The sequence below is a fragment of the Strix uralensis genome, chromosome 3, assembly GCF_047716275.1.
Source record: "Strix uralensis isolate ZFMK-TIS-50842 chromosome 3, bStrUra1, whole genome shotgun sequence".
In the NCBI taxonomy this organism is placed as follows: Eukaryota; Metazoa; Chordata; class Aves; order Strigiformes; family Strigidae; genus Strix; species Strix uralensis.
The window spans coordinates 22,335,938-22,347,590 of NC_133974.1; the positions used below are offsets into that span (position 1 = coordinate 22,335,938).

At 36.8% G+C, this 11,653-nt stretch overlaps 1 protein-coding gene across 1 annotated transcript in view; it reads left to right on the forward strand.

Moving 5' to 3' along the window:
- The window catches only part of ALKAL2 (ALK and LTK ligand 2), a 13,411-nt gene continuing 1,758 nt past the window's right edge, over positions 1–11,653 (forward strand). Inside the window, exons 1-4 of the mRNA XM_074861655.1 lie at positions 1–259; positions 2,739–2,792; positions 2,904–2,984; positions 5,345–5,411. Of these exons, the coding sequence (XP_074717756.1) occupies positions 1–259; positions 2,739–2,792; positions 2,904–2,984; positions 5,345–5,409 (459 nt within the window). The 3' untranslated portion in view covers positions 5,410–5,411. The remainder of the gene's footprint in view (positions 260–2,738; positions 2,793–2,903; positions 2,985–5,344; positions 5,412–11,653) is intronic.

An 11,653-nucleotide genomic window follows, 5' to 3' on the forward strand; every position in this document is an offset into this window, starting at 1 on the left:
ATGAGCGGACTGAGGTCTCCTGGGCTGCTGGGGCTGGTGCTCTTAATGCTCTCAGCAGGATATTGCAAAGAGAAAACTGACTCCGCAGATTTGAAGGACCGGCAAAGTCTCTTAAATCTGATCATGGAGATCATTCAGGAACTGAAAAGGTACCACCTGGAGAAGGACAGTGGGGTGCAGTACTTCTCCAAGCACGACTATAACTTAGATCGAAGGGAAGTGGCTGACTACGGAGGATACCAGGACGAGCAGAGAGTTGGTAAGTCACAGTCCATGACTTAGGAGACCTTTTTTTTTCTCTAGGGTGCCTTGGTGAATGAGACATCACATCAGGTTACTAATTTTATATCAAGAATTCACCGCTCAAAATACCTGCCCATTTCCTTTGGTATCAGAAACAGACACAGACGGCAAATGTGGAATGGAAAAACTCCATTCGCATCTCAGAGTCTCTTACTCTCTGGATAATGTACTCAACTGAAAGTCCGACTTCCAGCTTTGAACGAAACCTATTAATAAAGGAAAAGACTGAAATGGGCTGAAATCAAAGAAATAAGGGATGAAAACACTCTTTTTCCTGGAAGTTTACCACTTTTTAAAATATGCGTGGTTTAAGTCTTTCTTGGAAATGACCCTAGCAAGGATTCCCCTGCAGGACTGTAGCATGTCCTTATAGATCTCACATCTAGAAGTTTTTCCTGCAGTTCAGCTTCATTAAACTTTTCACCCTGCTTGTTAGTCCCTTTTGTACTCCAGAGGTAGCACCTTTGAAATACTAGGGAACTGGAACAGAGTACTGCTCAGTCACTGTACCAGCTATGGCCACCCTGGGACACTCCTGCAGTTATCCCTCCACTCGTTTGAGTGGCTCTTCTCTAACCTCCGGTGAAAGCCCAGGGTTGTTTGTAAGACGTCCAGGGTTGTACGGAGCATCCGGAAGCAGTCGTACCACACCACGTAGTGATGGATAGTTACCGCTCAGTTTCGTGATGTACTTCTGTGCATCCAGTTGAAAGTTGATTTGGCTTCTGCTGCTGCCATGTCTAATTTACTCTTCAGTCATTCCCAAACCCCTACAGCATTACTGCTGCTTATCTTACCCCTCCTACTGAAAGTGACTTCCTGAATATTTTCCAGCAGATGTCTACTCACCTTCTTCCAAACTGGCTTTCATTTTGCTAGTATGATATTTATTTTTGCTTTATTGATCTCATAAAGCTTCATTGTACCTTTTCTTCATTGTTATCCATATTCAAACATCCTCACGATTTGCATTTGTTGGTGGTTGTCATGAAAATGTTACTTCTCCATCTGGATCATTAATGAATATACAAAGGAAGACAATTTTGTTCCACTTAAGATCAGCATAGTGAGAACATTTCGTTTTATAAATATTGAAAAGTTAAAGAGGCCAGGCTAAGCAGGGAATCCTGATCTGCACAACTCGATCTCAACATGGAACGTGGGAATGTTTTTTGGCCACCCTGCATCAGCATATTGGTGCAAAACTATTGGTGTGTGTTGAACAGTTATCTACGTAAATAATAAACCTACTTCAGAGCAGATTAGTTAGTGGTGTCATTGACTCCTAAGCAGGATTTTTCATTCTGTTATTAAAATGGGAGTTATTCCCAGTAACCCTGAAAAGGAACTACTGCTTAGAGTCTTTCATTTCAGTTTTGGCATCACTTTCCCAGTGAACCTGTCCCATGGGAAATTTCTGAGTGAAGCATGTGTGTTTTTAATGCTCTTCATGACATAATTAGGTCAAATACGATAAGGTCAATTTTACTTACACTGACTAAAGTTAGAAGTAAATGAAGAATGACTTTCGAGAAGTGTCTAACCTCACAAGTGAATCAGATCTGGATGGAAATGCTCTCTGCTTTATATCTGATAAGAGGTGTCAGGGGAATGAAAAAGGCTGCTCAGGCATTTATGGTCAAATAAATAAAGCACCATGTAGTGTACCACACACAATCAGCACTAAGCTATCAGCATAGAGTTCGTAACAGAAAGCAATCAAAGATAGCTGTAAATCAGGAAGACACAAGCAAGGGTTAGGGCTAAAATGGATTTCAGTAAACCAGTTTCATTTTGCCATCTGCTGAACACAAAACGCAAGGCGGTAAACCACAAACGGAGGGAGCCAGGAGAGAGCAATTTGCTTGGGATAATTTCCTGTGAATTTTATTTACTGCTAGAGGGAGAAAAAAAAAAAAGATTCCTGTAAGTAGATCAATCCAGTTTCATGATTACCACAGGACAGTGCTTGTACAAACATACCTGTGACAAAAGAGTGGATACATTTGCATGAGAATTAGAAGACACTAAACCAAACTTGAATATATCTTTGGGTCTCTACTGCTAGTGGAATATGTCATTTCCAAACTAAAATTTCTGGAAGAATTTATAGTTAAACTTGGTAATGCAATTCATAGAGAGCTAAAATCTGACTTACAGTTAATCGTCATCTGCGTTAATGACTGCACACCTAACAGACATTGCTTGTTTCATCATCACAGTGTGTTTCACAGTGCATTTTACAGTGGTTTCTTATGTGAAACAATGCTTTCAGTTTGGCCTACTGTATGCAAATGACTTCCGACCTCTGTGCCCCCCTCAGGACTTAGTGATAATGTTCGCTGGACAGAGTTTATTCCCTGTCCTCATACTATGCTTGGCAAGCATAGTTCCAGTGCAGCAGAGTGACTACTCTTTTTTTTTCTGTCCAACAGAAATAGTTCCCAGAGATCTGAGGATGAAAGACAAATTTTTAAAGCATTTAACAGGTATGTTTTAATTTTGCATTGATATCCATCATTTCACATACATACCATAAACTGTACTCTTCTTCCTGTGAGCTGTGCTGATTCATAACTGATTTTTTCTTTCTATTTCAGGTCCACTCTACTTTAGCCCAAAATGTAGTAAACACTTTCATCGGCTTTATCACAATACAAGGGACTGCACCATCCCAGCATGTAAGTGCCAAAACCAGAGACTTTCATAAAAAAACGGAAAACTCTAAAATAGCTCTAGAATGTACCAGTAGTGATACAATGTTACAATACATTCTTTGCAATGAAGAATTTGGAGTGCTCTAACATACTAAGTACGCTTTACAGCATTGCTAGAACAGCATCAGCATTACAGTGAGGAAAACACAACTTTTTCATGGCAAACACACTGCATAGAATGGCTGTAAACACTGCTTCCTTAGGTACTGATGTGCATGCCTCTTCGGTTCCAAACCAGAGGTGTTTGTTTTTCATAGGAACACGACTCCTTTTGCAAACCTCTGATATTTAATTGCTAGTGCTTCAATTTCAAGATAGGATCAGAAATGCAGGTGGGACTATTTCATTATTTATGTAGAACATTTTATATTTTGACTGTTCAGCTACCAATCTACCAGTGATGTTGGCAGTGGATCTTTGCAATGCTTGTCTTCAGTGAATTACAAAAGTGTAACTGCCTAACGCTTAGTAAACAAAAAATCTTTTAAAAAAAGTGCTGATGGACACAAATAAGAAAACACAGCTTATGATATCTCATCAGTGTTAATGGCACAGAGAATTTAAAAAAAAAGAAAATCAAACACTGACATTTATCAGTCAGTAGATGTTACTCCAGATTCATACTGAGGTGGACCTGTTGACTAAGCAGACGCTATTTTAGTACAGCCTTTTCAGAATGGAAGCACACTTTATTTTACTTGTCTGAGGTCAACCAGTTGGGTCAGTAGCAGAGCTGGGAATAGAAACAAGAGTTACAGATTCCAAGTTTTAAGTATTAATAAATATTTCAGTCCAATATATTTTAAAGGCATATTTGGTAAGAATTGCAGACTTTTTCCCTATTTGTAAGGCTTCAGATTAGGAATACCTTGGAAAGATAAGGATTTATAGATAATGGCTAACCAGATCACATTCTGTTTACATGGATGGAGATGGAAGTTGTTCATAACTAGTCTGTTTTGAACAAGCAAAACAGTCATATTACCTTTTTTGTAAGGTTCACAACACAAACATCATTTGACTCGGCACTAATGAGTACTCCGAGCTGTGAAGCTAAAAACTAGTTGGGTCTTAAAGTCTGAATTAGCCTTTTACTCCTGACAGGTGACATACCCACCAACATAATGTCTGGGTAATGGAGGATAATTTGTATGAATGGCAGTTATAGCATATCTATGCTGTGAGTTAGGGATTGTTAACATTGCATCTCTAGGAAACATTAGATGTAGTTACTCATTAATGAAGTAATGCCTAACGAAAATCAACATCAGTCACCGGACTGGACTGACTAGCGTCTCCTTAATAACATTCTTCTAGAAAAATGAGGTAAACAACCTGCTTTAATTCTTCATGGACATGCATATTACTTTTTGATAATATCCTGATGTCAGGTAATACTTACTGTTCATTCTATGTAGAAATTCAAAGGCCAAACAACAGAGAAATTAAAAGCATCTGTGATGCTGCAACATGGTGGCAGCCAGTACAAAAGCATTTTGTCAGAATAACTTCTAGTACTTTGTACAGCGTAGTATCATCAGCACCTAAAAAGTAATTTACTCTGCTGTCTGTCCATAACCAACTTTCAAAATAATTGCTTTGTTTGCCATATTAGAGAAAAAAAAAATGTTGATTTTGTAGTTTTGTATTGGTTCTACCCCTTATTATGAATGCATCAAAAAGCAGAAGGTACCTAAAAGAAGAACTACTAACAGTAGGAATAGAGTGGAAAAAACAATTTTACTAGTTTTAAGATGAAAATTGATACAGTTATGAATGGATTTGTAAGATGTGGTCACCTACTCAGGCTGGACTTAAAACTTCTATGACTAGGAGATGTTATTTGTCTAATTTAACAGTTTTTCCAGGAAGAAAATTTATTGGAGAGTTGCAGTACTTAAGTTGATAGACTTGCTGACTGAGGGCTAAGTTTCAAAGACGAGTGAGCACTACTTATTCTTCCTCTAGTATGGAAATACTAGTCACATGTTTAGATTCCACATTGAAGCACGGACACAGATGTATAAATTTTCATACATGCGTACACTTGGAGAGCCTCCAAGCACATTCATGCTATTTGTTTATAGGTAGTACATAGGCAGAAGTCAGTTGCATAGTTATATGTGCCATTAGATATAGCTTTCAGTTACACAATTTTTACACACTCCATTTCCAAGTCTAATGAGCTGATTTCTATACTCTTGCAAATGAAGGTGTTCATTGAACTTTATTATGACAATAATAAGCACACCGTTACCAATTTTGATTTTTAAAGGCAAAACTGGTTACTTTAGTAATCTATTTATGGTCTTTTTTCATGACAGACTATAAAAGATGTGCCAGGCTTCTTACTCGGTTGGCAGTAAGCCCAATGTGCATGGAAGGATAAAGGTAAGTTTTTTCATAACAGTAATGACATTCTGCTGCACAGCAAAGCAGTGGATTTTGTTTCATACATGAAAATTCATAGGAGTATAATAACAATTGTCCTTTGGCTAAGGTATTCCCCATTCCCCTCTCAGAGTACTTGAAGTAACTGGCTTAATCTGGCTAATATTGGCAATAAATAAAGGGTACCCCCTACTGGAAGTCATTATATAGAAGTCCACATGCATCAGCTGTGAATTATTCACAGCAGCATACAGTTAGCAGATAGTGAATTTGTTACAGAACAAAACACAACAGCTGTAGCTTATTTGTGAAGAGTTGACTTAGTGCACAATTGCCTGTACTGGCAGCAGCAGCCCTTTTATATGTGCAGCTGTAGGTCCATGGTGTACATTTTAGTATGAGTTAATATATACATAGCTATACATGAAAGCTTTATAAATGCAGATAGGTTGCAGGTGCTTTTATAGTAATTTAATTAAAATGTATTATTAGTAGCATTGATAAACTAACTGTAAGCTACTCTGATTTCTTGGGATTTTCATTGTGTTCACCTCTCATGTCTATGGGTTTATTCCCTCCCTTTCTGCCTAGACGTAACTCTAATTCCTACAAATACTTGGAGAATTTCACCATGTGCCAAAATAAAAACAAAAGCCAACCAACCAAAAAAGTACTTCAAACTATCTATTTCTAGAAAACTGACACGCAGTAATACAAAAGGACTAATTTACATTCTGTCCTCAACCTTTACCTGAGACAAAAATGTGAACTCTGACAAAGGGATATGTAATAACCCATATGGATTTGTCAGTAACAAATGCTGTCAAACCAAGATATTTTCACACTCTGACAAAATACACATCTTGTGGAGAGAGTCAGTGAGAAAAAGCAATAGATGTTAAGCATCTTAGTTTATTTTTTTAAAGCATTGACACCATTTTGCATGGCATTCTCATAAGCTATGGAAATGTGATCAAGATAAATGTACAAATGTCTGGAAAAGAAATACAAGTAAGTTATTAGTGCTTCACTGTCAAACTGGAAAAAAGTATTGAGCAGAGTCACACAGCTTCATTATGGGTATGGTATTGTTTAATAATTTCATTAATAACTTTGGTGATAGAAGACAGCATATTTATGGATGGCAGTAGTGTAGAAGCAACCATGATAGAGTACAATCTTGAAATTGAAAATATTCTTGGAAAATTAGGTGGATAGTCTAAAAACAGGATAAAATTTAAAGGAAAGAGCAGAATTATGAAGTCATACAAGAGTAATCAACTGCAGAAATAAAAGGTAAGTTATGAATAGCTAGACATAGTTCTGTAAAAAATGTAGGGGTTGCAGTGGATCACAAAGTAAGCATGTCAACCATGTCACACTTAAAAAAAGACAAACAACATACAGGAATTTATGAATAGAAACACTGTTTATAAACACCTGAAATCATCAGGTGTTGCTGGAATACTGTATTTAATTAAGGACACCATGAAGACATATGGGTGCTTCTTGTAAGAGCCTGAAGAGCAACATGGATGATCAAAGACCTAGAAAACTCAATTTACAAGCACAGCTAAAAGGAATTGGGATTATTTAACCTAAAGAAAAGACTGCAGGGGAACATGATGGAGCTGTTCAATTTCATAAAAAGTGGCTACAAGCCATTCTCTCTATCCAGTGTGCATAAATAAGACATAATTTGTTTAACTTTGCATCAAGAAAGGATTCCATCTAGACATTAGAAAAGACTTTTCTAATGGCCAGGGCAGAGGTAATACATTAAATCATTAGATGTAACTCAGCATCCTGACTTTACGCTAAACTCAACACTTTAAATATTTTCTGCCTGAATTCCTAAAATATACCTAAACTAGCCCAGCTTCAATGCAGAATGTTTCTAATGTCCAGTAACTGTTACATTACTTGTTGTCTTAATTTGAAACATGGAGCCATAAAGATGAATCTCTTATCCATACATCGTGTGTTCAGGGATGGAATCGTGGAAACAATGAATTAATAGTACAATTAATACAATAGTGTAAGGACAAATAAAAGTTAGCAACTTGGTAAATCCTTTGATCTAACTAGGAAAGATGACAGGGATTCAACCTTTCAATTATAAAATCCAGAAAGCAAGGAACAAATTAGCTATTATATAATGATACTTATTTGTGAACAGTAAGTGAATAATATTGTTACCAATACTAATAAACAGATGCATCAGAGTAGGGAATTCTCCCTTTCCTTAGAAAGTTTGATCTGTATCTTTACATCCTATCATGTAAACACAAACTCATAATATGAAGGAACAGTAAATTTGCTCCCATCTCAAGCTGGGAGTCTATTTAAAAAAAGTCCATCTCTTTTTGCCAGCCAACTCCTTTACTCAACTAGTAGGCATGTTTCAATGTAACAAGCCTCCACTTCTGTTATTCTCCTCACAGACGCAAATCATTAGTACTGTCAGCACTCTTAAGCAATCTCTATTAGTGGAAAGGAAGGCTTTCTCTACCACATAGGCCTTGAGATCTACAGGTGTCTCCATAAAATTAATCATCCTTCCTCCTCAAAGCTTTTCCACTGCATCAGTTAAATTTGTGTGGGCTAGACATACCCTCTCACAGAAAAGTATAATGCAGGCTTTATTTGTTTTCATCATTTCACAGACTGAGCTATAGAGAAATGGGTTATGTATTTTTCCACTTACCAAACCATCCTTTTTCTCCACAAAGTATATAGTTATCATTAGTCCAAGGTGTTTTCAAGAAGTTTCAAAGTTCTGAACATAGTGCCACTTATACATAGCAAGACAAGATTTCAAAGCCATTTCTTAAGATGGCTTTCTAGTGTAAGAGTTTATTTACAGTCTGGCAATAGGTAAACACTTCTGGTTTCTGCCATAAGGCTACTAGTTAGTATCAGTTCTCAAGCTCGGACGAACTCCTGAATATTAGGTAACAAAATTTTATGATGTGATACTTCTCCGCAAAGGTCTAAATTCACAGGTAGAATTTGACCATTTATATTAATTGTGATCACTAATACAATTAAAATAATCTTTTTAAACTCTTATATCATAAACTAGTGAAATAGCACATTCTTAATTATCCACAACTACTGTTTTTTTCCCAACAAATTAGATTTCCTGTGTTGGTCAGTAGCTGATTTTCATTTTCTTGGAGGCTTATGAGTAGGTTGGGCTATAGATCAACTATTGTTTTTTGATACTTTGGCAAACTAGTAGTTTTGGTGCATTTTTCAGATCCACAGATATCTGTCCATGTTTAGAGACCAACTGGGAGGGAAGAAAAAACAAAGGATAGATTTGGTTTTTATTTGTACTTAAAATGCATTTTGGACTATTGTAGCTTTAAAGCACACAAGACATTGAAACTCAGTGATAAGCTCAAACAAGAAAGTAAGATGTGAAAAAAGGAATTAAGCATCCATTACATCACAATACATACCTAAGGTGGGTGGGCATCTGCGATACAAGTGTATTAGGGACCCTCCACTTTTTCTCATTTATCCTACACATATGTAACTGGGCTCCATCTTCTGTCTCTTTTTCTAGAGCATATGTTCACACTTTGTCTGTCCCACAGATACTAGCAACGCAGGGGGCCCAGTAGCAGCACTTTTACTTCTTGAGGTTGCAGGAGTAAAGCCATAGCAGCATATTTGTATTACCGCATCACTCAGTAGTCCTCTTCTTTTTTTCCAATCAGCAACCCAGGCCCATTCCCTGGGTTGCTACCAGCATCGTCTCAGACTACTTTTATTCTGCAACACCTTCTCGTGTTCAACACAGCTATGCTGGAGTCCTGCCCTTGATTCTCTTTTTTTGTTCTGTTCTTCAGCCTCATTTTTCTCCCAGTTTCCTAATAGTTCCTATACTCCATGCTTGCTTTGCTCCACCCCATGCAGATACATCCAACAACCATTACGTTGTCCATATCTGCAGCAGATAAGAAATGTCAGGAACAAGATTCCTGAAGTCTTCACCTAAAGTTCCCTATTCACATCTTGTGGATTTCCTGTGACAGATGGTGATGAATCTGAAAAAGAAAATCTGGCCTCTTTGACAGCATTTGTCACAATTACTTTGGCTACAGTCATACAGATTTTACTGCTTTTGTTTGAAAATGGCAATTGCTACTGTTGGGGCCCTCCCTTTTCCACTACCTGCTCTTTAAGTGTTTGCGATCTCGTAACATATGCTTAAAACCTCCTTGTACCATAAGGTGTAGTTCAAGGACTAAGGACTGCATTATCACGTATGATTACATACTTCCGTTCTGAAGATTTCTTCTAATTATTACACTGACAAGTATTTATGTACTTTTAACTTTTTTTTAACTTTCTACAGTTCTTTCAAATGAACAAAGTAAAACTAGTGACACAAACAGTTTTACACTAATAAATACTAGTGGTGCAAGTCATAGGAATCTTGGGGTAAGCAGAGAAAATGAGCTTTATATACTATAAAAAGTATATGAAAAAAATCTAACAGCTGCTTGTTTCCTAGAGAAGCAGATATAATTAACTATAAAGGAAAAGCAATAGATACAGTATTTCTTGCTTAAAGTACATGATAGGGCAAGAATAAATATATATACATATGAAGGTTAAAGATTCTTTATAAAATTCCTAATAAGCTAATAAAATTCCTAAAAAGCACACTGATAACTGAAATGTCCTTTGGAACTCTGAAAAATCTGTGTAAACTCCTCAAGATGTATTGACCATACTAGTAATATACGTTAAAAAAACCTGAAAATACAAGATAAACTTGGGACACTTTAAATGCATAAAGAAAAAACTGAAACCACACTAAATATCCCATATCCATACTATATACTCAGTATTTCAAACTATTCTTAAACCAGAATATTTGGGCTCTTAAATTTAGCTTCAAGTGTTTTATAACAATAGAAACAACAGCCCTTTAATTGCTTTCTCTTACAAAATTTGTTATCCAGACATCAAGTGCACTCAAGAAATGTCAGACACTTTCATTTCATAAAAGAAGTGAAGGTTTAATTAAGATCTAGATTTTGCCTATTATTCAGTGAAGGCAGACCCTTTTTTTCTAGAAAGTACAGCTTGATCCATCATCTACAACTTCCCATGACATGTCCAATCACCTCTGCTTGGTGACAGGTAGCTCCCGGGATAACCAATGTAAGACTTTTATCAGAACTATTGCTTTGAATTAAATAGGCAGCCAGGGTTCATGCTTACTAGCGTGGATAGTCCAACTTTCTTAAGAGGCAATTCTGAGCTTTCCTTACTATGGGATCTCTGTGGCTAGCACCAGATGTAACACTAAGATCTTTATCACCTTCAATGCAGGGATCTCCGTGAGCTGACTGACGCTCACATTAGAGCAGACTTCCACCTGGGTGTTCATACTTGGGGAAGGAATTTTTTGATGTTAACCACATGGAAGTTCTGGTACAAAATCCTACTGGCACAATATTTTAAAGTTTATATTGATATTTAAAGCACTAAATTATTCTCTTACATAGATTAGCTTTCTCTTACCGAGTTTATCATCATGCACAGATAATGCCTAGAACCAAACTTGGAAAGCTGTAATATGCCTTTACAATAGCTTTCATTTGTGCTTTTTAAAATTGGAACAATTCTGTGGTTTGGTTGGTTTCAGCTAATATTGCTGGTTGGGTTTGCGTTTTGGTTTTTTCTTTGTTTTTAATTTGCATTAGCAAGAATCAAATATAATCAAATCAGTAAGAATCAAATAGAATCAAATCAATAAGAATCAAAAGAGGAGAAAGGAGCTGTATAGCTACCTATGTTCTCAACAGAGATTGTAGTCAAATAGTATTCAGGATCTTCACTAAGCCTAACCACCATCCTTCAGCTAAATTCCAGTCTAATTTTCCTAGACGGATACATATAACATAGACTATGTGAAATGGAAAAAAAAGAACAACAGATCGATCAGTACTAAAAATCTGGGGCCTTTTCAAGGGTTTCTGAAAAGGCCAGGGATTTACAAAACTGTTTAGCTGAGCACTGGGAATCTATGACCCAGAGCTTTTCATGAGATATCCATACAAAGGCAGGTATAGGTGAGATGACAGATGAGCATCCTATCCACTTCCAGTTTTTCACCCTCAGTGAGCTGCATATTCCCATTAGTCCTGAAAAAAACTATTAAACTCTCAGTTTAACTCATCAGTTGTACCACACACTGGTCAAACCAAAAGCATGTT